The sequence below is a fragment of the Pteropus medius genome, unplaced genomic scaffold (genome assembly GCF_902729225.1).
Source record: "Pteropus medius unplaced genomic scaffold, Ma_sr-lr_union100, whole genome shotgun sequence".
NCBI lineage: Eukaryota > Metazoa > Chordata > Mammalia > Chiroptera > Pteropodidae > Pteropus > Pteropus medius.
In genome coordinates this window covers 1,283,800-1,308,500 of record NW_024355526.1, presented here as the reverse complement: position 1 = coordinate 1,308,500, position 24,701 = coordinate 1,283,800, and the positions used below count along the sequence as shown (strand labels likewise).

At 62.5% G+C, this 24,701-nt stretch overlaps 5 protein-coding genes across 6 annotated transcripts in view; 1 reads left to right on the top strand and 4 right to left on the bottom strand.

The window, feature by feature from the left end:
• The window catches only part of NELFB (negative elongation factor complex member B), a 13,057-nt gene extending 6,081 nt beyond the window's left edge, over positions 1-6,976 (bottom strand). The window contains exons 1-4 of the mRNA XM_039858873.1: positions 6,389-6,976; positions 5,915-6,078; positions 5,599-5,698; positions 5,135-5,365 (exon numbers count right to left, since the gene is read on the bottom strand). Coding sequence (XP_039714807.1) covers positions 5,135-5,365; positions 5,599-5,698; positions 5,915-6,078; positions 6,389-6,976 — 1,083 coding nt within the window. The remainder of the gene's footprint in view (positions 1-5,134; positions 5,366-5,598; positions 5,699-5,914; positions 6,079-6,388) is intronic.
• A 3,560-nt stretch (positions 6,977-10,536) lies between these two features.
• STPG3 (sperm-tail PG-rich repeat containing 3) lies at positions 10,537-12,340 on the bottom strand. The gene is made up of 6 exons (XM_039858839.1): positions 12,155-12,340; positions 11,907-12,058; positions 11,677-11,811; positions 11,479-11,567; positions 11,012-11,297; positions 10,537-10,908 (listed from the first exon to the last, which is right to left on the bottom strand). Exons 1-6 carry the CDS (start codon positions 12,259-12,261, stop codon positions 10,775-10,777), a joined length of 903 nt encoding a protein of 300 aa, XP_039714773.1. The 5' UTR covers positions 12,262-12,340; the 3' UTR covers positions 10,537-10,774.
• An 806-nt stretch (positions 12,341-13,146) lies between these two features.
• On the top strand, positions 13,147-17,245 carry CIMIP2A (ciliary microtubule inner protein 2A). Its single transcript, XM_039858849.1, has 7 exons — positions 13,147-14,321; positions 15,318-15,532; positions 15,610-15,869; positions 15,957-16,083; positions 16,360-16,454; positions 16,702-16,819; positions 17,139-17,245. The coding sequence occupies exons 1-7, from the start codon at positions 14,266-14,268 to the stop codon at positions 17,225-17,227; spliced, it is 960 nt and encodes a 319-aa protein (XP_039714783.1). The 5' UTR covers positions 13,147-14,265; the 3' UTR covers positions 17,228-17,245.
• TUBB4B (tubulin beta 4B class IVb) lies at positions 17,220-19,671 on the bottom strand. Of its 2 annotated transcripts, XM_039858837.1 has the most exons (4): positions 19,511-19,671; positions 19,145-19,253; positions 18,954-19,064; positions 17,220-18,431 (listed from the first exon to the last, which is right to left on the bottom strand). In XM_039858837.1, exons 1-4 carry the CDS (start codon positions 19,565-19,567, stop codon positions 17,371-17,373), a joined length of 1,338 nt encoding a protein of 445 aa, XP_039714771.1. In that variant the 5' UTR covers positions 19,568-19,671; the 3' UTR covers positions 17,220-17,370. The 2 variants fall into 2 exon arrangements, with proteins under 2 accessions (XP_039714771.1, XP_039714772.1); XM_039858838.1 differs by lacking the exon at positions 19,511-19,671 and having other exon boundaries at positions 17,220-18,315; positions 19,145-19,171.
• Positions 19,672-23,693: 4,022 nt separating this feature from the next.
• SLC34A3 (solute carrier family 34 member 3) overlaps positions 23,694-24,701 on the bottom strand; it is a 6,610-nt gene continuing 5,602 nt past the window's right edge. Inside the window, exon 10 of the mRNA XM_039858872.1 lies at positions 23,694-24,544. Within this exon, the coding sequence (XP_039714806.1) occupies positions 23,808-24,544 (737 nt within the window). The 3' untranslated portion in view covers positions 23,694-23,807. The remainder of the gene's footprint in view (positions 24,545-24,701) is intronic.

Here is a 24,701-nt window from a genome sequence, read left to right as displayed (position 1 = left end):
CCTTCCTGGAAGAGGCCACAGGTGCTGCAGGCCGAGCCCGCCCCCCGCCCAGCCGGCGCCCGTCCGTCCCCCCGGGTACCTGGGGGCGGCGGTGAGGAGGAAGCCATCGAAAAGGCCGCTGCAGAAGTCCTCCACGGCGAACTCGTCAGCCAGCAGCGCCAGCGTCCCCGTGAGCAGGTGGAGAAAGATGTCACCGAAGGCCAGGTCGCCGAAGGTCTCCACTATGGGCACAGCCGAAGTCACTCATCGCCACCCACACCCCTGCCTGGGGCCAGCCCTGCACCCGCGAAAGAACTGGGTGACTGCAAGATGGCACTTCCAAGGACTCTTCCTGAGCTAGAACCAGGGCCAAATGGGCGAGGCCAGCGGTGGGGCCAGCGGGGGCCCGGGCGGGGCTACAGTGCACAGGCCCAGGGAGCGGGTGGAGGCTCATCACACACGGCTCTGCACAGTGGCCAAGGGACTTTGCGTTGAGCAGGCTCCAAAAGAGAGACAGCCCGAACAAACCAGTAACTAGAGGACCAGACACTGGTGGCCCCCTCTGCCGTTCCTGAGGAACAGCAGCAGAGAAACACGGTCCTTCTTTTGAAACCACAGACACCAGCCTCAAGAGAGGCTGCGAGAGCAACCGCCCACGACCCTCACTGACGAGCAGGGCTGGGAGCCAGCAGAGGGCAGCTGGCCACACGGGGCACGCGCCTGGCCACGATGGCTGTGGCGTCTATTCCAGAAACGCTGACAGCCCCAGCTGCCACCACCGGAGCTCGCAAAGCTCTGACAGTCTCGGGGACAACGCGCCGCTGAGGCACCAGGGAAGGGGGCACTCCGTCACAGCTCCGACCGCAGACACAGTGCTAGCGATTCCCCGTCAGGGAGCAAACACCCTGGGCCCCCCCAACAAACCCCACGAAACCCGAGACCCGCAAGGCAGCAGGGAAACGCAGGGTGACGCGAGGACCTTGTCAGAACCCTAACTGGAACAGACTAACCACCTTGAACGAAAGTGTGACAACCAGAGAGACCTGACCTCACCGGGACGACCCAAGGCGTTCGTGGGCTAGAGCCGCGGTTTTTAAGAACTTCCCTTTTCATTGACACACCTGCTACATCGTTCACAGCCGGTGGGCTGGGAGCACGGGACTTGTCCCGACTGCCACTGAGGGGACAGGTGGCCACACACACATCTCCATGGAGGTGGGCGGAGGGCATGGGGTCCCCACGCTGTGCTTTTTACTTCTGATTTCATGAACAGTTCCCACAGTAGAGTTAAAAAGTCAGCAAAAGAGAACTTACAAAATCAACAGCTGCTCTTACTCTAAGGGCTGATAACACAGACAAGCAAGCGCGCCCCTCCCGCCTGGGGCTGCAGCACAGCTGGGGACACGGATGCTCCCGCTGCAGCAGGACACCTGTCTCCAGCCCACAAGACACAGAAACGAAAGCGCTGGAAGGAGCGGGAAGGACGAGGCAGACACGAGTACCGGTAGCTGGTCCCGGATGTGCCCAAACACGGGCAGAACGCCAGCCCAGGGCCCGCCCATGTCCCGACCCAGGAGCCGTCCCTGTGACAATGTGGCAGGGCCCGAGGTGGGAGATGACACTGCATGACCTAGTGGGCCCAGCGGCACCCTTGGGTCCTTCAGAAAGGGCGTGGGTGAGGGCGGGCCACAGTCAGACAAATCGGATGGAAGAAGCTGTGTGTGGGGGGGGAGAGGACAGGGCCTCCCGCCAAGGATGCGGGGGGCAGCGGGGACAAATGCCCTGCCCACAGCCTCCAGGACCCAGCCCTGCCTACCCCTGACTGCAGCCCGGGCACACTCCCTTCAGACACACTGCCCTCCAGAACGGGTTCGTGTCACTGGGTAGGTGGCGGCTGGGTGTAAGTTAACAGCCACAGACAGACAGCTTTCTCCGCAGAGATGCCAACAAAATAGCGCTTCGCCAGCAGACTCGTCAATGACCGGGAAACACACTTGGCAAGAAACGTACAGTATGTCTGCAAAAGTCTCAACACCCCGACAAGGCCTGGGCCAGCAGAGGCCCGTGGGCCTACGTGCGCGGTGGGACGGCCAGGCTCCCAGAAGCCCCTTCTCCCTGGCTCAACCCGCAGCTGACTCACGAAAGGGTCCACTCAGACGTCTCCCCTTCCTGGCTTACAGCGACCTGCCCCACCCCATCCTCCCGGAGGAGTGTCACCGCCTCCCAGGGGCTCTCTCGGCATCTGAGGACCTGAGAGGCTGCACACCCACACCAGGCAGGATTGAACTAAGCTGGCGCCCCCACCCCTGGGGCAAGGACTTCACCCAAAGGCGACGGGAGCAGAGAGCATCTGTGAAAGCCTCTCGCCTTTGTACCAAAACAGCTTCCAGAAGACACAGAACCGACGGAGCCGGCACCCAGACTCACCGAGCCCCGGCAGCAGGCGGAGCAGCGCGTTCTTGTTCCTCTGCTTGGCGACGTGCAGCACGTAGTACAGCCCCACCTCGCAGGCCATGCGCTGCTCCTGCAGGAACCTGTGCGGCGAGGACGCTCAGCCCGGCGGCCCGGCCACACGGCTTCCCAGGGGAGCCCAAGGGGCGGCCCCGCCCCACAGCCGTACTTAGTGAAGCTCTCCGGAAGCGTGCTGGGGTAGGTGACCGGGGCCCTCTCCTCGGCAGGCAGCTTCTGGTCCACGTTGAAAGCATGGTCGTCCACCACGAAGGACATGAGCGTCGGCAGGAACCTGGTGACGAGCCCCACCTCCTAGGGTGGGAGCCAGAGCTCATCCACACAGCCCCACCCGTCCCTGGCCTGAGCCACCCCCCAATGCCCGCCCTTCAGCCTCTCACAGGGAAAGGGTGGTAAGGTGCCCGCCCCATCCATTACCATCTTGGGCTCCTTGAAGACCTGGCTGTCGATCATGTCCCAGGCCCCCTGGCCCAGCGCCAGCAGCCTGAGCAGCAGCAGGAGGTCGGGGCTGTCCTACAGGGGAACGGGGCCTCAGCACCTGCTCACCTGAGCCTCGTTCCCCCAACCTGCTCGCTGCAGGGTCCTGCTACCACGCGTCCCTCACAGGCTCCACGTGCCATGCACGTGTGGGGTGCTATGCTCTCAGCGAGGTGGCACGGCCCTAGCCACCAGCAGGCCACCGCCCCATGCCTACCCAGAAGGCAGCACAGCAGCCGAGCATACGCACCCTGGGCAGCGTCTCCTGGCCAACCAGCTCCTGCAGGTGCCTGACCGCACTCAGCGACAGGGTGTTGATGGCGAACGGGTCACACAGGATCATGGACAGATCCCTGCAAGGGGGAGCCCATCAGCACTAATCTGAGACGGTCCTGGCCCATGGGGGGCAGCCACGGGCTGGGCTGCCTCAGCCACTAAGCCGGGAGACAGCCCCTCCATGCAGAGCGAGACCACCCACTCTGGACCCCTTCCAAAGAGAAGCTCCCAGTTTAAAACCTGCACTTAACTTAAAATACCAAGACACTAGAAAACCAGTACTTAAGGTCCTGCTTTGGTTCTGGGAACCTGACCCAGACTCTGCCAGAGTCCCACAGCAACGATGACAGGAGAACCGAGCACAGGGGCCCCGCCCAGGTATCTGGCCAGCATCGTGTCTGTCGTGGACACAAGGTGCCAGGCAGTTCTAAACCGTGCTGCAAAAACAGCCACAGGACACAGACCCCACTGACACCGCACGCACATCCGGACGCCCATGGACAGGACGCTGGGGGGCTGGGGCGTTTTCACAAGGCCAAGGCTCACCCCAGGACTTGCTCCTGCCCCCTCTTAACTCCGTCGAGGAAGCCCTGCAGCTCCCGGGCCCTCTTGCTGTCCACGAACCGCTCACGGATGCAGGCGTCCAGGCACCAAGTAAACTGCGGGGCAGGCACAGTAAAGACGCAGCCAGAGACCGCGCTCCAGCCTGCCCCGCCCACACCAGGCAGGGGTCAGGACCACCGTGTCCCATCGCCAAGGCCCCGCTCCATGCCGGGACCTGTGCCAGGAACAGGATGGCGCAAAGGCCAAAAGGCCGAGGGCCTGAGTCCCCACCAGTCCGACGGTGTGTAGAGGTGATGACTGTACCTCTCTGGTGGCCCCGCCAAGGGGGTGAACACTGCAATCTCAGAGCATGGCCCTAAGGGAGGGTGATGCCATCCTGGCTGCACAGCATCTGTGCTGGGGACGAGGGCCGTGCAGGAAGCCCGAGCACGGTGATCACCACTAAGCGGCCCGAGGGCTCCAGGCAGCGGAGGGCCGGAGGCCTGGCAAGCCCGGAGGAGGCGGGGCAGGGTCTCGGGCTGGCCACGGGGCCTGCCCGGCTGGAGGAGGACTGATGGAACAGGTAGGTGAGGAGCGTGGCTGTGTAGACACCTCCCCCCAACCCGACCCCAGCCGCGTGGGCGGGATGGTGCAGGGGCCGGCGTGCACCCGGGGCCCGGGGGTTGGGCAGAGCCCAGGTACCAGGACCACCGCGAGCATGCGGAGGGGAGACGGAGCCCAGGTGAGAGCAAGGGCAGCGGCCTGGGGGCGCCACCTTGTGGCAGGGGTCCACGGAGCAGATTTCGCCGACGTCCAGGTCGTGCAGGGACATGAGCAGCTCGGCCCGCAGCGTGCAGTAGTGCACGTTCCGCGTCCGCAGGAAGAGCGTCCGCAGGAACTGCAGCACCATGTTGCCGTATAGCTTACGCCGCTTTTCCTTTCTACCATTCAAGCGCGCTGCTGCTGTACTACACGAAAGTGCTTCCAGTTCTCAGCGCTACGCCGCTGCATACGCTGTTTCAGCTTCGCTTCCGCCTTCTTACCACTTGCATCTTCCGCCTTTCACTAAGTTTCGTTGCTCAGTTTTGCAAATTTCGCATTTCCGCTGCAGTTTTGCCAAATTTTTTGAGTTTCGGAACCAGTATGTATATTTGGCTGTAGGTGTCTACTTCTATAATTTCAAAAGCCTACGCAGTGTTTTGAAGGCAGGTAGTACGCGAAGGGCTTCTGCATTTGCTGCCAGGCGGTACAGCAGCTGTTTGCCAAATATAAAAGAAATTTCGCGCTTTCGCCAGCGAGGGAAGTATACTCGAAAGCTTTGTGAAGAGGCTGGCCAAGCAGCGGGGCCAGGCGCCCGCAGAGCAGAGACCCCACACAGCGGCCACCCCACCTCGCCCTGGCGCCTGGCCTTCGGGGACGGGCTGAAGAAGTTGTGCAGCACGGACAGCTCCGCGCTGAAGAGCGCGCCCTCCTTCTCCAGGATGTACTGCTTCAGCAGCGGGGACACCTCGTCGCCGAACAGCGCCTGGTTGTCCTGCCAGATCTGCCGCTTCACCTCCACAGCACAGGCACGGTATAGCTCCTTGTCGGCCATGACCAGCTTCAGCTTCTTCTCAGGGACCTACGGCACCCACAGGCCACCTGTGAGCGACGCCGGCACCCCGGGTCTGCCCTCGACAGGACGAGGCCTCAGCCCCCTCCGCAGAGGCCACCCCAGGAATGGGCCTCCACGCGGCCACGGCAGGCGCCTGGGAAAGCCCAGGAGCCGAGCTGACACCTGGCCTGGCGCACACTCGACTCCCGCCCAGCGGGGCTGCACGCGGGCGCCCTGGGCGCATGGCCCTCGGCCATCACCTTCGGCAAGTGTTTCATGACGCACATCACCACCGGCTGCAGCGACGGCATCTTCACCAGAGAAAAGCTCTTCTCCAGCAAGTCTTCCAGTTTCTTGTACCTGGAAAAACTCACACGAATGAGCAGCAGCACAGGACCAAGTCAGAAGCAGCTGCCTGCCTGTCCCCAGACAGAAGACGGCTAAAGGGACGAGTCTCCACCAACAGGTGAAATGGGAGACAGCCCCCAATCCCCTTCAGGTAGGGATGTGTAACCAAGAGGACAGTGAGTGCCGCTAAGTCAGTTCCCAGGCTGCACCTGTCACGGGCCCACCTACCTTTCCTCCGCCCTCCCCTCTGAGGCAATGGCTGACACACGCTCCAGCAGCTTGTCCCGCAGCTCGTCAAACACCGACTGGTGGAACTCCAACCGCGGTGTCCCGTGCAGGTCCAAGAAGGGCAAGGCCGACTGCAGGGAAGGCAGCAGCACGCCATTCTCTGTCTGAGGAAGCAGAGGGTCAGCCTGGGCTCCATTTTGCTTACCTGGGGGGCGACAACGGAAACCTGAGCTGCAGCCACGTCGGGCCAGGCACCCCGGAGGCCCTGAGCATATACAGAAACTAAAAGGATGTCACAACGGCGCTGGTTGCAACTACAAAAACTGGAAGCCACCCAGATGTCCGTCCAAGGGGCACTAGCCCAGGGTTCCTCCCTCCCGGAGAACGAGGGTAGAAATCGGCCCACTTCCCACGCGACCCCGCCCCCCTGTCAGACTCCCCCGCGGACGGCCCGGCCTCCGCACCGCACCCCACCTGGAACTGCTCGATGGCCTTGAGCGGCTCCGTGCAGTTGGTGAGCGTCTCTTTCAGGTCCTCGCCGTTGGCCACGCCCAGATCCTGCAGCCCCGCGAACATGGCCGAGGCCCCGGCCCCGGCCCCGGCCCCAGCCCGGCTCGGCCCCCCATCCCCTCCGCGCTCCGCTGGTGCCGCCGCGGCCGCCGCAGGCCCCCCAGCAGCCCGCTCGCCCGGGCCGCGGGGGCCGCCAGAACTTCTCTCCCCGGCTCCGTCCAGTTCGGCCAGGTCCCGCGCAAAGCGCGGCTTCCCTCCGACGGCGGCCGCCCACTTCCGCCCCGCACAACTCGGTCCGCCCGCCAACACGCCCCCCCCGGAAACGCCGCCGCCGCGCAAAGGTTCCTGGGAGCGGCGTGCTCCAGGCTGAGCGGCTGCGCAGAAGAGCAATGTCCTGATGAAGTGCGGACAGACAGCGAGACCCCGCCCTCGGCCCCGCCCCGCCCGTAGTCCCCGCCCACCGGCCGGGTCCCGCCGAGTCTCGCTTCCAGCCCAGGCCGCTAGCTCCGTCCCGCCTCCCGCCTTGTCCCCTCCCGGCGCAGAGGAACCCATGGCGGGGTCCGAGGCGGGGTGTGCAGGGCACCGCGGGAAGGGACACGAGGGAGAGAGCGGGAGGGGGAAAGCCGGCTTTAAGAATTTCAGAACTGATATTTAAGTCGAGTGCATTTTATTTTTATAACCGTGAAATATCCTGTTGCTGACCTCACAGCAGCTTTCTGACGTTGAGAAGTGATGACATCTATGAGAGGCCTTAACCTAGAGAAACCTGGAGGCCTGTGGGAGGAGCTCTGGCATCACGTCATCGGAGAGCCGGCAGAAAGGTCTCTAAGCTTCCATCAGAGCTCTGTGGCCGGCCAGCCCGCCCCCTAACCTCCCTTGGTCTCTAAGTTCTTCCTCCATCTTTGTGCGTTCGGTGCGCTCATTGGTCGTTGTGTAAATTTCGGTCCTTTCATTTTGGGGAATAAACTTTTTTGGTGAAGGGGAACCTAGTGGGTTCCGTTTTACAGTCGACACTGTAGGGGCTCGTCCAGGATCCAGACGAAAAATGCCCGGAGAGCGTCAGAGCAGGTGAGCAGCCAGGTGCTGGGGCCGCACAGAGCCGCTTGGGCTCCGACGCTTAGGGTGGGTCTCCTGCAATCCGGCTTCCACCGCTCTGGTGTCCTGAGACTCTCTAGGCCTTAGTCAGGAACGGCTTAGCGGTTTTCTTCTTGAAAGGCCTTATCTGTCTGTTGCCTGCCTGTGGTGGGATTTGACGTGTCAGCCTGTTTCCTTGGCGACTGGGCTGTTTCTTGAGCCTGGCTAGCCTTTGGCCGATTCTTTTTGGAATAGGGACTGTTGCTACTGAATCTGGCTGACCTTCCGTTGGGCTCTAGACTGGATTGTCTCATTGAAGGTGTCATTCAGCCGTTGGCCAGGCTCTTTCTCGAGCAGGCTGTCTCCCAGAACTGGCTTTTTTAGCCTTTGGCCTGACCCCTCTGTGATCAGGCTGTCCCAGAGTGAGACTGGCTGCTATATGACCTGAAGGATGCTGGAACACTTGTCAATTGCTTTGGGCCCTTGCTCTACGGAAAAGTCTCTGAAGAGAGATCTCAGTTATATAAATATTTTAAGACTGCCCCTGCCCCCAGGAACTCCAGCCAAATTTATGCTTGAAAGCCGAGGCCACTCTTCATGTGCGTGCTTAACTAAATGGACAGATTTCACCAGAAGTAATTCGGAACATTAGTGGCCACTGCGGGGAACCTTCGAGATTCCCAGACTCACTTTAAAACTGAATTGGACAATAATAGCACTAAAATTGCCAAAGATGAATGGAATGCGTATTTCGAGTGGTATTTTGAGGCTTTCAGATGTCACCAAGAATCTGAAGTTGCCTGTTTACAAAATAAAGCTTTAGAATTAACAGAGGCTATTGGACTTTTAAAGAGAAAAAAATGGCTTTGAGGAGCCTCCATGCTCTCGCCCTCCCCTCCACGTCACGTCTCAGGCTCCGTGTCTGCAGCCTCAGGCTCCTCGAACCTCTGATGCTGTCTAACCTTCCACTACCAGCTTCCTTGCCTCCGATTCCAATCTCCTCCGAGTTCAAACTTAAGCCCTCTGAGGATCCCAGTAAACCTAGAGTCCATATGTTTCCTGGACTAAAGCTGACTTGCGAGCCATAGTTTTGTTGAAGAGTTTAATAGTTATTCAAACCCACCACCTGGGTCTTCTGCGTCGTATCAGCTAGTTCATTTGCTAGTCGGTGAAGACCAGGCTCGGCACTGGATGAAACTTGCACGAAGGGACCGTCTCGGGGGCGGGTGACAATTCACCCAGAAGGTAAAGGTCCGGGTTTTCCCGCCCCTGTTATTTCCACAACCCCAAGGGCTGCCCCGGGTGGCACACCCTTCCCCAGAGAACCCGCCTGCTGCGAACACGGAGCCTCCATGAGCTTTCTCATGGAGGTGCCCCCCCAGGAAAACGACACCCGCTGGCTAAAGCTTGCAGCCTTTAGAGGACTTGTGGCCGCCAAGGAAAGATGGCAGTTTGTCCGAACCCAGCTTCGCTATTTGGGACGTCCGATCCTGGAACCAGGGCCGCACCTGGACCCGCACTGGCCACCTGCGTCCCCGGCTTCCTGACCCCGCACTGGGCATCACCACGAGGCTTCCTCGGCTGCTCTGCTGCTGCGGAAACTGGGTCTAGATCTCCGATGGACATACCTCCGGGCACTTACTGAAGAGTGACAGTCCTGCCCCACTGTCACGGGACAAACTCTCCCCAGCCTTGCTGGCAGGGCCCGTCAGCTAAGCCAAGGCAGCAGGCGCTTAGGCCGAGGCTGTGGATGCGAGTCCTGCCTCTGTGGTATCCTTTGTCACTTGTGGTGCCAGAAGCTCACATGGCTGGTGGGCGCTGCCTGCTCTGCACCCTCAGTGGTCTCCCTATTGCTAAGTGTGCAAGCCCCTCAATCCAGTATCCGCAGCCTCTCCAACATCTCCGGCTCGCATTCCATGACACCGGCCCAGTGTCCCCAAGCTCACCACACCAAATGTCACACCCTCTCCCTTTTCACGTGTCTTGGTTCCCAAGGTTTGCTCTGCTAGAAATTCCCTTCTTGCTGCCTGGCAAATGCCTGCTCATCCTTGAAGCCCATTGCTCTGTGGCGTCCTGCAGGAGGCCTCTCAGCCCAGCTGGAGGGGACTGCCCCATCCTCCCTGCTTCCAGCCTTGAGCCCTAGGGGTGCTGGGAGCGCCCACAGCTCTCTGTTGCTCACTGGCTGAGCCAGGCAGCCCAGGGCTCAGTGATGACCACCTGCAATCCACTGCTCTGATTCTCGGCTGGTTCAGCCCTAGAGGTCATAGGGGGATGTGCTCAGCCTCCCTGGACCTTGCCCCCCCCCCACAGAAGGTTAAATGCCACCGCCATGGGAGCAGCTGTTGCAGGGCCTTTTTGAAGGGGCTGAACTCTGGCAGAGGAGACAGGAAGGGGTCTGGCCCAGGCCTTGGGTGGGGGGAGGGTGGGAGCCACAAGGAGGACCTCTGGAGGAATCGGTGGCGTGACAGGAGCCACCAGCAGCTGCAGGGAGGCCCCTGCAGGGAGACGGTCTTGGGGCCCACCCCTGGGCAGGACAGTAGGCCGACAGTCAATGGCCAGGCAGCTGCAGGACAGGGCCCTAACTGGGGAAGGCCAGGGAGCCCATTGGCTGTGGCTCGGCCTGCACCCACGTGGGCCTGGGCGAGTGTGTGGGTCTCTGGGCTGGGGCTGAGGGTGGGTCCAGGCCCTGACGAACTGTCCTCTGGGCCCTCCCTGGTGGCCTGCAGGCTGACCTCACCTCATGAGGGCCGTTCAGGTATTCTGGCCCCCACCTCCACCTCAAAAGTCCGTTCCTCAGCTCAGCGAACAGCCTGACCCTTGAGCAGACTGGCAGCTGGCCTGGTCCCCTGGGTGGCACTGCCCAGAGGGACCTCTCCCATACCATCCCAGGCCACTCCACCCAGCCTAGACAAGAGTGTGCTTAAGGAGGAAGTGAAGGGAGACCCTTGGCCAGGGAAAGCCAGAAATGACGGGTCAGCAGCAAGCCACCTCTGTGGGACAGCTCACGGGGCGAGGGACGGCAGCCAGGCACGACAGAATTCGGAAGAATCAACATCATTTCTATATAGAAATGGGTGTGTGCGTGGGGGGTGCTTTGGGCTGGGCCCTCCTCATCCACAGCTCACAGAAGGGTCAGCTGGCCAGGAGGGTGGATCAGGGGTGCCCAGGGAGTCAGAAGGCCAGACTGAGCGCACCCAGTTCAGGAGGGAGGCCTGGGAAAGCTCCCAGGGAGGCAGGGTTCCGAGCGATAACCGGCTGGGCTGTGTCTAGCAGGCTCTAAAGCGTGCAGAAGGGGCCTGTGTCATGGCGCTTGGGTCTTCGCACGCCCTGGATGACCACTCCGGGCGCTGAGGGGAAGCGCGAGTTGTAGCAATCCTCCACGTAATAGGCGGCTGGGCCGGGGTTGTGGGCTGCAGAGGGAGAAGCGGGGAGCCCCGTGCAGGCCTCGGCACCAGCCGCTGCCCAGCTCCCACCTCCCTGGGGCCCCCGCCCCCAACCCCGAGGCCTCCTTACAGGAGCTGAGCCAGGCGGCGAACGCGGGCGAGCGGTTCATGGAGAAGGCGGGCGGGCGCGGGCTCCGCAGACGGCCCCCGGGAAGGATGTTGTACGTGTTGGGGCTGGGGCGCTTCTCGCCGCCCCGGGCCTGCTGCAGGCGTTGGGCACGGTGACCTGCACCCCAGTCCCGCAGCCCAGGGCACGCGCGTGCCTCCTCTATCTTGGAGGCGGGGCAGCGTCCCCCGAAGCTGAAGGCGGGTAAGGCGGGCCCGCTGAGTGGACGGTAGTCGGCGGGCGATGGCCACTGTTGGGGAGGATGCTGCTGCAGGCCCCGCCGGGTCCCTCAAGGCCCCACCTCGGCCCCTCCCGCTTCCCCAAGGCCCCGCCCACTCGTTCCCACCTAGCCCCTCCCCTCCCTCGCGGACCCCGCCCACCCCGTCCCTCCAGGCCCCGTCCCCGCAGGACTTACTGGGCGAGCGCCCCACCTGTTGCTCGCGGTTGAAGTCGGCTTTCTGTGTAAAGGGGCTTTCACTATGTAACCACTCGGTCTGCCATGCCCTGCGGCCACCGCCCTCTGCAGTGGGGGCAGCGTCGTTGGGGAGGGAAGGCTGGAGGCGCGGCCCCACTCCCAGGACGCGGGCGACAGGGCGGGGGAGGGGGTGCGCGCAGGGAGGAGCACGCACCGCGGGTCGGGGGCTTGCGGCCGATACTGAAGTGGGGGTGCGGGGATGATTCGCGCACCGAAGCTTCCAGCACCTCGTACTTGGTGGGGCCTGGGACGTCCAGGTCGGTCACAATGGGGGGCCGACGCTCCAGCCCTGGTGGGAAGCAAGCTCTGGGCCTGCATCCTCCCAGGAGGCCCCCTCCGGCCCCTGTCCCACCTCCCCAGACCAGACTAGGGACCCCCACTCACACAGCTCCTTCAGGTTCCGGGTGCAGATCTGCGAGGGGCCCTGGAGAGGGCTCACGTGCATCTTGAGGGGTGCTGGGAACTCCTGCGTGGCTGGGGGCCACATCTCGTCCCAGGTGGACTCCGGGCCGGACAACATCAGAGCTGTCTTGGGCCTGCAAGGGAGACAGAGGGCCAACACATACCCAGCCGGCTGGCCGCCCCATCCAGGCTGCTTCCCGCTCCACCCGCCCACCGCCCAAGAAGGTTACTGGGCAAGCACAATCGACTTCGGCCTCAGGGAGCCATGGGTCCAGTGTTTGCCTCCATTGATGTAAAAGTTTGCCAGGAATTTCACAGCCTTCTGGTCAAAATTCATGATCAGGGTCTCTGGCTGCCTTCCACTAGGACACCGCAGGGCTCTGTGACCTCACTGGCCAGTCATGCCCCCACCCCACCCCCACCCCTAGTTGCTGGCACTCCCAAGGGAGGGGCATTGTCCAGCCCTGAAGGGCCTGGGGCAGTGGGGTCCCCAGAGGGGCCCCTCCCCTGACCTGCCAGGTGGGTCACCCTGGGCAACCTTGTCCCGCAGGACCCCCTAGCCTGCCTCAGTGACTCCTGGCTTAGCCTCCTTTCCCCCTTCCTCCTTTTCCTTGTCCCAACACCTCCCCTTGCTGGGACTTCAGGGGTCCATTCTAGCAGGGCATCTGGGAGGACTGACGCCCGACAGGGGGGCAAAGAGAGTGTGCGCTACGGGATACCCAACTGTGCTGGGCCAGCTGGAAAGAAGTGTGGGATACAGTGGAAGGTCCAGAGAGGCTCCCAGGAGGAGCAGGACCCCCGCCCCCCGCTGGAAACCCAGCCCTCAGAATAGCAAAGCAACACAGATGGATCTGTGAGCACCATGCCCACCCCAGAGGCAGGCCTGGCTCTGAAGCGCCTGGTGGCCTGGGCAGGTCTGAGGTGTGGGAGCCTCTCTTCTGCTCGGGGGCACAGAGGCCAGTTGTCACAGATGGATGGGGCTGCCCGGGCCCAAGTGCAAAAGAACAATGAGCCAAGTGAGCAGGAGCCCCTCTGAGCCCAGGCCCGCACTATGCCCTCTGGAGCTGACCCGCCCGCCAGCCTCAGCCCCAGCTGCAGCCACCTGGGCCCACCCGGCAGGGCCTCCTGGTGCTCCCCTCCCTGGCTGAGCCGCCCCTGTTCAGATCCTTCCCACCCAGCACTGACAGCCTGGCCTTGGGAGGCACTCCAGATGGACAGAGACTTGCTTGAGGAAACGCAGGCTTTGCTAGGGTGAGGGGCTCAGGGCCTGTGCTCCGGGGCCCTTCCGCATTACAGAATGTTCTCTGGGAGCGTTTTGTTAACATGGCCCTCGTTCGACATTTGGGTTGGCTCTGGTTCCTCTCTAGCAAATGTCATGACGGGGGACACTGCACATATGTCTTCAGCTAAATGTCGGTCATTTCCTGAGAGGGTCCCATAAGTGGAAGTGAAGGGTCACAGTACAGAACATCTTGTATGGACTTGACCTGTATCCGCAAGTTGCTTTTCCAGACAGCACCTACCAGAGCAGAGGTTCTTCTCACCATCATCCTGCTGGCGACAAGGGTCAGAAAGTGCCATCATCAGCATTTATTTGATTAAGGTTCAATCTTCTGTCCGTGTTTATTGACTACGTTTTCCCCTTAATATGTTCACATTATATACGCAGTTTTCTATTGGGGTGGTAATTTTTCATATTTTTTGTCATGTAAGGTTTTTAGATTGATATCATATCTGTTTGTAATATTTGTTGCAAAATGTCCCCATTTCGTAGTCTATTTTTTCATATTGCTTATGCTGTGTTTTGCCACGTCCTTGAACCTGCTAATCTTTTCCTTTATGATATTTTGTATGGTGAGGAAGTCTTTCCTACCAAAAAAAATCAGGATTTGTTTAAAATGGAAAGTAGTGCCCAGCTCCAGGGGAAGGGCCTGCTGAGGCTTGTGACGGTTCCTCTGAAGCTTCCACAGCCTGTGGGCTGCGGAGGGGACCTGGAGTGGGTGCAGTCTCCCTTAGCCTCACCCTGAGGGTCTGCTGGCCTCCAAGGGGTAACAAGTCCAGGTTCAATCCTGCCCCCCACTTCCCTGCAAGGCCACCTCGGCTACAGCAACAGTTTCGATTTTCTGAGCTCTGAAGTCCTCAGTGTCACACCTCCCAGCCAGTTGCCCGTCTGGGCCTCAGTGTCCCACCCGGAGCACTCACAGGGTCAAGGACGGGCCTGGCCCAGGTGATGCCCAACAATGGGGCCTCTTCACAATGGTTGCCGGGCAACAGGGCCCCTCTCAAGGAAGGGAGCTCAATGAGGGGGGGCTGCAGCCAGCAAAGGCGGACTTGAAGCAAGATGACAACTACTCAGAAACACGACCTCTTCACGCCAGAGCCTCATTATATCCCTGGGTGAGCAGAGGACCCAATGGGGACTGTGGTGGAGGGGGATGGGAGAGAGAGGCCGGGACTTGGAAGCTCAAGGCCAGAGCTGGTCTCCAGGGAGGGGGCCGAGGCCCCATGGCTGAGGGGCCTCGGGCTGGAGAGCTGGAGCAGGGTGTCGAGGGCCAGGTAGGCATCATGTCGAGAGCAGAAAACCTACTGGGGACAGCCCAGCCCCTGGCGGAGGGTGCTGGAAAAAACACTGGACGCTCACTCCATAGAGTGTTGCACACTTTAAAGACGGATGCCAGGCCGCTTTACGAGGTAGCCCCCCATATGAAATAAAAATGGGCCGTGCACGGAGGGTGCGCACGTGCACACACACAGCCTCGTGGACGAGGGAGGAGGTGGCGAGGCACCAGGTTTAAGTTCACAACGGTCCTGGGGACAAGGTGGGGTGGAGGATGCTGCACAGCTGTGAACCCCACCGCCCCACGGGGGCCTCGCATGACGTCCACACCGCTCCCCACGTGGCTAAACGACAGACACTCGGCTTGACCATCGCTTCCTACCAGTTGCTCTCTTGCTGCTGCTTAAGTCCTGGACCCACTCAGCGGGCTGCTAGTGTCCAGGGTAGCGGAGGTCCGAGCCAGATCCCTGCCAAGGCTTCCCAGTGGTGCCAGCTTATATATGATGGATGTCTCGGGTCTCGGGCCCTGTCGCCATCCTTAAAAATGTTTCCACTGGGCAGTTCTGCCCCATCATCTTTAAGCCCCCCGTTGTCGGAGAGCTGGGAGAGGGGGGTGGCAGCCTGATGGTAGTGGTGACAGGGGAGCTCACTTCCGAGGACCAGGCCTGTTCCAGCACTTGGCCTGTGCTCCTGTTCAAGCCTCAGAGGCAGCTGCTGCTGCACCTCATCCTGCGGAGAGGTGAGGTGCGTGGCCTGGGGCTAGCAGGCTGGACCTGCACCCTCTGGTAGGAGTCCTGCCTTCGCCCACCGTCCCTGCCTGCGCCCTTCCTCTGCAGCTATGCAGGCTTCTATCCGCAGCTGCGCTACCAGGTTGGGAAGACCTACGGGCGCACCACGGCACAGCTGCTCACAGACCCCAGTGTGCTCAAGAGCCCGTGCTCCGTGCTGTCCCCCCTTACCAAGCCCAAGTTCATCGAGGACTTCAGCGAGTCCAAGCCACCCCTGATTCCCTGCCGCGACCTCACAGAGCCCTACATCCCCCACTACACAGGTGGGTTGCCACCCACTACTCACCACCCAGCCCCTACCTCCCTCCCACTGTCACTCATGGCTGCCTTGTCCCTACAGGTCTGAAGCCCTACAAAAACTTTGAGAACCTGGGCCAGTTCTCCCCCCAGGAGGTGGATGCTGAGGGGCTGCCAGGGGTAGAGAACACATCCAAGCAGGTCTCCCTGCCTGCAGGCTTCATGCCCTTCTACCCCTACCCCCCGTGCCCGCCAGGCAGAAAGGGGGACTCCAGAGGCTTCGGGCACCCAGGCCTGCGGCTGGCATACGGGGAGGAGGGCTGGAAGAGCACGCCTGTCCACAAGGCCCCTGGACAGTATCAGGTGAGAGAGACATTGGGATCGCTGGGCTGAGCCCCACCAGCCAGACCCAGGAAGGGGTGGAATGGTGACTTGCTCCTCCCTACCCAGCTGTACCACTGCAGGAGGGACCAGCGCCCACCCACAGCCCACTGGCAAGAGACACTAGACGTGAGCAGGTTCCACAGGCTGCCCCAGCTGGATCACCCAAACATGATCCAGCGCAAGGCCATCTCAGGTGGGGGCCTGGGGTGGGATTGGGACACCCATATCCCCAAGGCACCAGGGGCCCGGGAAGGATGAGGGTGAAAGCAGGTGCGGAGGCTGCCCACAGGCCCTTCCCTTCTGGGGCCCAGCTTCCCTGGGGCTAGGAGTGCTTGCTCGCCCACTCCCTTCTGGCCCCAACACGTTCTGCCCATTTAGAGAGGAAAGACCCCAGACAAGCTTCCTGGACACCCCTGGGAGCAGGTGGGTGGCAGAGACCTGGGGTGGCACCTTGACCGCTTCCTCTCAGGCTATGCTGGCTTCATCCCCCGGTTTGCCTGGGTCATGGGGATGAATTACCGCGATGGAGTCACACAGGCCATGGACGAGTTCGACAAGAACCAGGTACCGACGCTGCCCAGCATGGTTTGCGTGGGGGGCTCTGCCCAACCCTTTCCCAGGGAGGTTGCACCCCACCCCACCCCACCCCCAACCCTGTTCCTCAGACCAGGTCTGTGCTCCCTGCTGGAAAGCTTCGCAGGGAAGGGCAGACATCCCAGAGCGCTACTTGTGGGAATGCCTGCCCCACCCTGAGACGTTTTGCTGCGAGTCACCTGGTGGGAGCACCACATGTCAGCACCTGTCTCTCCAGTTCCTGTTTAGAAACCCCATCTGTGCCCTGGGCGAGAGGCTGCCCCACACTCACTGGCCCAGCACCACCATCTACAACAGCCGGGGCCTGGTACCCTTCTACATGGGCTTCATACCATGTGAGTACAGGGACCTCCCACAGCAGAAAGGAGCAGGTGCTGGGCCCCTTACTCATGCTGCACTGCTGGCACAGGACCAGCTGCATGTCCTGGGGGTCCCCTTGAGGTAGGGTGCCCCTGCTTCCCCACGATGGAAGGGGACAAAAACCCCTAGCTCTACGGGCCAGATAAACCAGCTGCCTCTGGGGACAGGTGCCCAGGGCAGTGCCACGCTGCTTAGAAGCCCAGGTCCACAGCTGTACGTGCAGCTGTGCCAACCCCCCAGCGGCCGCTCACGCAGGGCGGGCACGCGAAGTCAGCTGCGGCTGTGCCCCTGCAGCCATGCAGGACAACTTCGCACTGACCTTTGGGAACAGTACCCGTGAGGCCTACCAGAAGGAACTGCAGAGGAGAAACCGGACACTATGAAAATGCTTTAATGGTGATGTCTGTACAGCTGTGATGTCGAGACAGGGAGAAGAGCAGGTGCACACAGCGAGACTGGCTATCGGGACAGGCTGGGAGTGAATAAAGAGTTCTCATGGCCTCCGCGCTTCCCGTCCCAGACAGCCCTAGGCCACCTCCTCCTCCGCCTCCTCCTCGAACTCGCCCTCCTCCTCGGCCGTGGCGTCCTGGTACTGCTGGTACTCGGACACCAGGTCGTTCATGTTGCTCTCGGCCTCGGTGAACTCCATCTCGTCCATGCCCTCGCCCGTGTACCAGTGCAGGAAGGCCTTGCGGCGGAACATGGCCGTGAACTGCTCCGAGATGCGCTTGAACAGCTCCTGGATGGCCGTGCTGTTGCCGATGAAGGTGGCGGACATCTTGAGCCCGCGTGGCGGGATGTCGCACACGGCCGTCTTCACGTTGTTGGGGATCCACTCCACGAAGTAGCTGCTGTTCTTGTTCTGCACGTTCAGCATCTGCTCGTCCACCTCCTTCATGGACATGCGGCCCCGGAACACGGCGGCCACCGTCAAGTAGCGGCCGTGGCGGGGGTCACAGGCGGCCATCATGTTCTTGGCGTCGAACATCTGCTGAGTGAGCTCGGGCACCGTCAGGGCGCGGTACTGCTGGCTGCCCCGGCTGGTGAGCGGCGCGAAGCCGGGCATGAAGAAGTGCAGGCGTGGGAAGGGCACCATGTTCACGGCCAGCTTGCGCAAGTCGGCGTTGAGCTGGCCCGGGAAGCGCAGGCAGGTGGTGACCCCGCTCATGGTGGCCGACACCAGGTGGTTCAGGTCGCCATAAGTGGGTGTGGTCAACTTGAGGGTTCTGAAGCAGATGTCGTAGAGGGCCTCGTTGTCGATGCAGTAGGTCTCGTCGGTGTTCTCCACCAGCTGGTGGACGGAGAGGGTGGCGTTGTAGGGCTCCACCACGGTGTCCGACACCTTGGGCGAGGGCACCACACTGAAGGTGTTCATGATGCGGTCGGGGTACTCCTCCCTGATCTTGCTGATGAGGAGGGTGCCCATCCCAGACCCAGTCCCCCCACCCAGGGAGTGGGTCAGCTGGAAGCCCTGCAGGCAGTCGCAGCTCTCGGCCTCCTTTCTCACGACGTCCAGCACCGAGTCCACCAGTTCCGCGCCTTCTGTGTAGTGCCCCTTAGCCCAGTTGTTCCCAGCACCACTCTGACCTGAAATAGGGAAGCCAGTCACTCGTTAGTCACACGTGTGGTCATGGTAACGCTGACCACTGAGCCAAAAAGCCAAACGGGGCGAAGCGACATCCGCAGCTCACCCCACAGACAAGACAGACACATCTCAAACAAGGTAGCAACTAGCAACTTGCCTAGTTAAAAATTAAATTAGGGGTTGAGCTGATGCGGCTTAGCAATAAGCCAGCCCCTCCCACGGGCAGCCCCTGCCAACTCCCAAGGACAGATGAGCCTCTGCTGCAGTCAGGGAGATTACATCTGCCAGTCGCTCCTTCCCCTCCGGCCGACAGCTGGGCCTTCCTCCCAAAGCTGCTTTAGAGGAAGGATTGAGTGACTCCAAGGGGGAGGAGAGTATCCTGCCAGGAGCCCCAGCTTCTGCTCTAGGTAGAATGGGTCAGGACCTTGGCTCTGACGTTCTGAAGCCGGTGACCTTGGGTGCCCCTTGACCTTTGAGGCGTCCTTACTAACAGACCACTACCCAACCCCGTGCCCGCGGCTCACCAAAAACGAAGTTGTCTGGCCTGAAGATCTGCCCGAAGGGCCCCGAGCGCACGGAGTCCATGGTGCCCGGCTCCAGGTCCACGAGCACAGCGCGGGGCACGTACTTGCCACCTAAGGGGGCAGAAAGGAGTCAGCGCAAGGGCGGCCGCGGCGCGGAAGGAGGGAGGTGGGCAAGGGGCGCGGGGTCTCACCAGTGGCCTCATTGTAGTACACGTTGATCCGCTCCAGCTGCAGATCGCTGTCCCCGTGGTACGTGCCGGTAGGATCGATGCCATGCTCGTCACTGATCACCTCCCAGAACTGCGAGACGCGGGCGGGCCGGGGCTGAGTCACGCCGGCGTTGCCTGGAGCCGGCTCCGCCCCGGACGGGCGCGGCCCTCCCCTCCCCCATCCCCCCCCCCGCTGCCGGTCCGGTCCCCGGGGGCCCGCGCAGCCGCCCCCGCCCCGGCCCCGCGCGGGGCCGCAATGCGGGGCCGCCACCCGCTCGCCGCCATCTTTCCCTCCCGCCCCGCCCGGCAGGCCAGCCCGCGCAGGGTCCCCGCCACCCCGCCACCCACCTTGGCGCCGATCTGGTTGCCGCACTGGCCGGCCTGCAGGTGCACGATCTCCCTCATGGCGGCGGCGGCGGCGGCGCGGGCGAAAAGACGAGAGCGAGAACCTAGGAGCGGGCGCGCAGAGTGCTACAACCGACGCTCCGCCAACGCCTATATAGCCACCGCGCCCGCCTCCGCCTGCCTCGTATTGGGCAGTCAGAACGAGGCTGGCAAGCGTCCTTGTTTGATTGGCTAAAGCCCCGTCTATCTCACCGCCTCACGCCCGCCTTCCCAACGCCGTTTATTGTTTATTGGTCGGCTTCGGCCGCCGCTTTCCCTATCAAAATCCCTCCGCTCGCGCTGCGGTGCCCCGTCCATTGGGTGTTTCAAATGATTGATTTGTTCTCTCATTGGGTGGCCTTGGAGAGCACGCCGACAGGCTGGCGCTATTGGCTGTGCGGGGCCAGCGTCCTGGTAACCGCCGCAGTGCCGCGGGGCGCGCGCGGGCTCGGGGCGCGCGCAGTCCGGCGCGGGAGCCCGGGGAAAGGCAGGCGGGGCGGCGACCCGGCGCGCACGCACGCATCGTCTCCGCAGCCCCGGTGGGCGAGCGCCTTCTGTGGGGGCCGCTCCCTCGGACCGCAGCGAAACGAGGGCGGGGCGATCTGGGCTACCTTGCGGGGTCTCGGAGCCGAGGACGGGCGCGAGGCCATTCACTGCAGAGGCAAACAGGGTTCGGCTGCCGGGCCCCACGAGTGGGTGGAGTAGGGGCCCTCCCCCAGAGCGGCAGGGGCCTTGGGCTCCCTGTGCCCCTCCTCCGTCCGCACGCCCGCCGCGAAGGCGGTCAGGTGAGGGAGCACGTGGGCCGCTGCGGGGGAGGGGGGCAGAGCTGGAGAGGGAGGGGAGGTGTTGGGGCGGGTCGCTGCCCCGCAGCCATGATCTTGTTGTGGAGACCGCGCTGGCCCCTTGCCCGTCGCCTTGGTACCTCGGCCCCAGCGCTCCGAGCTCCGTGGAGACAAGGGTGGCGCCCAGACCTCCCTCGGCGCGGGCGGGCCCCAACCTCCGGGCTCCCGGCCCTGTTACCCGAACCACGATCAACATGCCTGGGCTGACAAATGCCTTTACTTTTCACTGTTTACGTTTGGGGAAAAGAAAAACTTAACGAAGGAAAAATTATTGTATGTGGTCGCATTTTTAATCAGTCGCCTTAAAGACAGTACACTTGCCTTACACTTTTGTATCATTTAATAAAGGATAAACGTTAGGTCTGTCCTGAACAGTCTCGCGGCTGTGGCCCCTGAGCCTCTCGCTTCTGGTGTTCTCAGTCCACTTTCGCTCCTTCGCCCCAACGCGAGGGTGTTGGGGACAGCCGTGTGATTTGCAGTACCAGGGTGTTCTGGCGTACTGCGGTATCAACAGCAGCAATGGTGTGCATGTGACTGGAACTGTGCATCGCGGGTAAAACTATTGGGACAAGCAGCACGCTGGACGCAGGTCAGCCCTTCCACCAGCTCTTCCATTCCCTTCCACTCCCTGGCTCCTGCAGCCCTCCTGTCTTGAAGGATGAGTCACCACATCAGAGTGCAGGTCAGGTACAGCAGGGCCTGGGGGACCAGCTCCCTCCCCACAGGGCGGCCAGGACGGTGGGCCAGGCCATGACCCGATGAGTGCGCTGGGCATGGCCGTGGGGTGGCCTGACATCCTGGGTCCTCACAGCACCTTGCAAAGTAGCTAGCTCAGCTGCCCAAGCCACAGTCAGCCGGGCCCTGGCACTGCAGCGAGGAGGCCATTTGGGCCTTGTAGCAGAGCTGTTACAAATCCATGAGGAAGGGAGAAGCCCAGGCTTTCCCCAGTGCGTGTGCAAAGCCCTCCCTCCTCACTCCCCCAGACCCACCCTTGTGACCAGTGCCTACAGGGCTGGCAGTTCAGTATGACACTCCCATTTTATAGGTAACAAAATAGAGGTGGTGTCACCTGCCCAGGTGTGAGCCCCAGAGCTCTCCCTGGCACCAGGTTGTCTGCCTTGCCCCTCCCATCGCTCCAGAAGGTGGACATGGGCTGGCAGCAAGACAACTGGACCCTCCCTGTGGTCCTTGGGCCTGAGCCTAAGAACCGTGGCTGCCGCTGCTGCACATGGCTGGTTGAGGGAGGCCCCGCAGGTGCCCACCCTCAGCCAAGAATGTTCCTGTTACACTGTAGAGGTGAGCCCAGTGGGGGCCTGTGGCCTGGTGGGATGTGGGGCGAGAGGGCACAGGGAAAGGCAGGCGAGGCCTTGAGGTTGCTGGGCGCCTGGCCCTCTGGCTCGGCCCACAGCTGTTGGAGGCGTCCACCAGGATGGCTTTGTTTACTGGTGGCCATGGTCCCAGTGGGAGGGTGTGTTACCTCCAAGCCAGGCAGCAGGCAGACAGTTGCTTGTGGCCTCAAAGGACCTGGCGGTCAGCCTTTGTGGGCGGCCTCACCCACCCCGGAAGGAGAGGTGCATGGGGTACTTTGTTCCCCTGGCACTGCCTCCCACAGTCTCCCCAGGGAACTAGCCAGGCCCAGCCCCTCTTCAGGGGACTTCCATTAGAGGGACCCTGAGGCAGATGACACACTTGCAGGTATGTCCTAAGGTCTCAGAAGTGGGGGGACCCAAGCTAGGGAACAAGTGCCTGCTCCAGGTGTCTTGTTCTCATGGGACCCCTCGTGACTCCCAGAACAGAGCTACTTCCCTTGGACAAAGTGAATGCAAGCTAGGAACTTGTTGGGGGACAGGGGACCCAGGGCAAAATGGGGGGCCTAAGGGAATGGGGGTTTTGGGGGGTGAGGACTGAGGGCCCAGGACATAGAGGGGCCCCAGGGCTGGGGACACAGGGAGGGGATTGAGTGCCTGGGGACAAATGGGAGAGGGCAACAAGGGGATGCCGGGGGACACCTAAGGAGGGGGCTAAGTGGACCAGGGGACACAGAGGGGGCTGAGGGGACTGGGAGAACCAGGGCTAAGAGGACTGGGGGACACGGGGGATAGTAAAAGAGCAGGACCATAAGTAGGAATGTCTCTGGGGCTGCCCCCCACCTTCCTGACCATGCGCACCCCTCCCAGCCCATCAGGGCAGCGTCCTGGACTGGGAGGAGGTGACTGCTATAGCAGCAGACGAAAAACTATGGCACATCGGATCCTCGACCGGGGTTGCTCTTCAGCCCCTCTCAATGCGTGAGTCCAGTGGGTGGCCTGGGCAGCCGGCTGGGGTTGTGGGCAGCCCCGCGCTGGGGCGGCAGGAGGCTCAGCCGTTTCCCTAGTGTCTGGTTACTTGCTGGCGGTCGGACGAGCCTTCCTGTGTGGAAACCCAACACTGCGCCGCGGGGAGGGGCCGGGGGCCAGTGAGGAACGAGGCTGGCTCAGGACAGGTGCCACCCCCAGGTGAGGGGGACAGCTGGGCCTCCCCCTCCCTCACATGGCCCGGAGGCTTTGGCCTGCCTCTCGGCGGGGGTGGGTCATAAGGGTGAGCTCCAGGTGCAGGCTGCGTCACGGGTCGCAGGCAGGACCCACTTCCTAGTCGGTCTCTGGGACTGAGAGGACTTGGCGGCCCCAAGGCAAGCAGAGTCCAGCGTGCCTAAAACGCGCCCCGGGCCCTACCCACGACCTGCTGTGCACTGAGCCCCACCCAGCCTAGAGAAAGGAAGGGGCAGAAGGGGGTGCTGAGGCGCCTCCTCGGGGCCACCGTGTCCCTACTTGGCCCCCTTCTCACCCCACACACACCTGCGAGGCAGGGGTGGGGGGCGGGGGGAGGTGCGTAGTTGCGTCGCGTCCTGCCGGCCACCCCGCAACAGTGGGTCTGGGCGGTAGCGGGGCGGGCTGCACGCGCGCACCGGCCTCCTCGCGCATATTCTCAGGGGCGGGGCGTGGGAGCCCGCCGCCCCTCTTTCCTACAAGGACCAGGAAGGGCCAGGGCGGGGTCCGGCTTCCCCAGACCCCAGCTTCTTGCTGCAGGAAGTCTCCGCGTTCCTGACTGCTACTTGGGGCCTTCTGTCTCCGGCAGGCAGCCCGGAGAGAGAAACCGGTCCAGCCTGGAGCTGGAGGGTCATCTGTGTGTCCACACCCACGGGGGCGGGCAGCTCCCACGCGGGCTTGCCGCGGTCCCCCTAGTGTCCGCCAGGGGGCAGCAAAAGCGCTGCTCGGCGCCCAGCGCCCCTCCGAGGTCCCTGTCTTGCAGCGAAGACCACCCACATCTGGGTCGCAGCCTCCTTTATTTCTAGAGAAGTCGAGTCAGGTGACTCAGAAGTCCACTAGTACTGGGATCTCCCAGGGCGCCAGTGTCAGTGCTGGGCGGGGAACGCCCACTACTCACAGGTGCTGGGAGGCCAGGGTCTCGGGGTTCTCGTAGCAGTGGGCCTCCTTGGCAGCAGCCTGAGGGGGGCTGCAGGCCCTGCAGGGGCAGCAGCGGCTCACTAGGCGGTCCCAGGGCTCCAGAGAGCGGAGCCAGAGGGGGAGCCAGGCCCAGGACCGCAGGGGGCGGGGCAGCCAGGCCGGCTGGCGCCGCTGCAGGAAGTTAACCAGGACGACGAGGAGCACCAGTGCCACCAGGGGCCCCCCCACTGCAGCCAGCACCGTGTCCCCCGCCAAGGATAGCCCAAAGGCAGCCAGCGGCAGCAGCAGAAAGCTGAGCAGTAGGTAGGCAACGGCCACCCAGCGGTAGCGGGCGGTCAGGTCCCCGAAGTACTTGGCCAGCGGGATGGGCAGCCGCAGGACGGGCACCACGTACCACAGCACAATGCCAGTCACGTTGAAAAAGAAGTGGATGAGGGCGACCTGGGGGTGGAGGGCCGGCGGGGTCAGCAGCCTGGGCCCAATGGCTCCCCAGGTTGCCTGCCCCTCCTCGCCTTGGCAGAAAGGTGCTAAGTCCAAAGCCTGTCTGGGGTCCTGCTCGTTGGCCAAGACAGGCCACCTGGGAGGGCAGATTCCGGCCAGGTGTGGCATGCCCGTTCTGGACTGCCCCCCACTTTGGGGGTCGGGAGCCCAGCCTGGCACCCCGTGTAGTAACTGTATCAGGACAGCCATGTAGGTCCGACCCTCTGGGCTAGCTTAGCTTGCCTCACGCCTAGTGACCCCGCTTCTCACCCCTTAGTGGGCCTGGCCACCCAGCCATGCTGGCCTGGCTCCTATGGGGAGGAGGTGCTGGGCCTCATGAAGGGAATGCACCCCTCAGGGGCTGCCGGGCCCCAGGAGTTGGTGTTGGTG

Excerpts from the sequence above, each read along its gene's own strand:
- STPG3 (XM_039858839.1), bottom strand. The coding sequence starts at position 12,261 with ATGAATTTTGACCAGAAGGCTGTGAAATTCCTGGCAAACTTTTACATC. Across the intron at positions 12,059-12,154 it reads AAGTCGATTGTGCTTGCCCA|GCCCAAGACAGCTCTGATGT; the intron begins GTAACCTTCTTG and ends TCTCCCTTGCAG. Across the intron at positions 11,568-11,676 it reads CCGCAAGCCCCCGACCCGCG|AGGGCGGTGGCCGCAGGGCA; the intron begins GTGCGTGCTCCT and ends CCCCCACTGCAG.
- CIMIP2A (XM_039858849.1), top strand. The coding sequence starts at position 14,266 with ATGACAACTACTCAGAAACACGACCTCTTCACGCCAGAGCCTCATTAT. Across the intron at positions 14,322-15,317 it reads GAGCCTCATTATATCCCTGG|CTATGCAGGCTTCTATCCGC; the intron begins GTGAGCAGAGGA and ends CTTCCTCTGCAG. Across the intron at positions 16,820-17,138 it reads CTACATGGGCTTCATACCAT|CCATGCAGGACAACTTCGCA; the intron begins GTGAGTACAGGG and ends GTGCCCCTGCAG.
- TUBB4B (XM_039858837.1), bottom strand. The coding sequence starts at position 19,567 with ATGAGGGAGATCGTGCACCTGCAGGCCGGCCAGTGCGGCAACCAGATC. Across the intron at positions 19,065-19,144 it reads GTACTACAATGAGGCCACTG|GTGGCAAGTACGTGCCCCGC; the intron begins GTGAGACCCCGC and ends CTGCCCCCTTAG. Across the intron at positions 18,432-18,953 it reads GCCAGACAACTTCGTTTTTG|GTCAGAGTGGTGCTGGGAAC; the intron begins GTGAGCCGCGGG and ends TCCCTATTTCAG.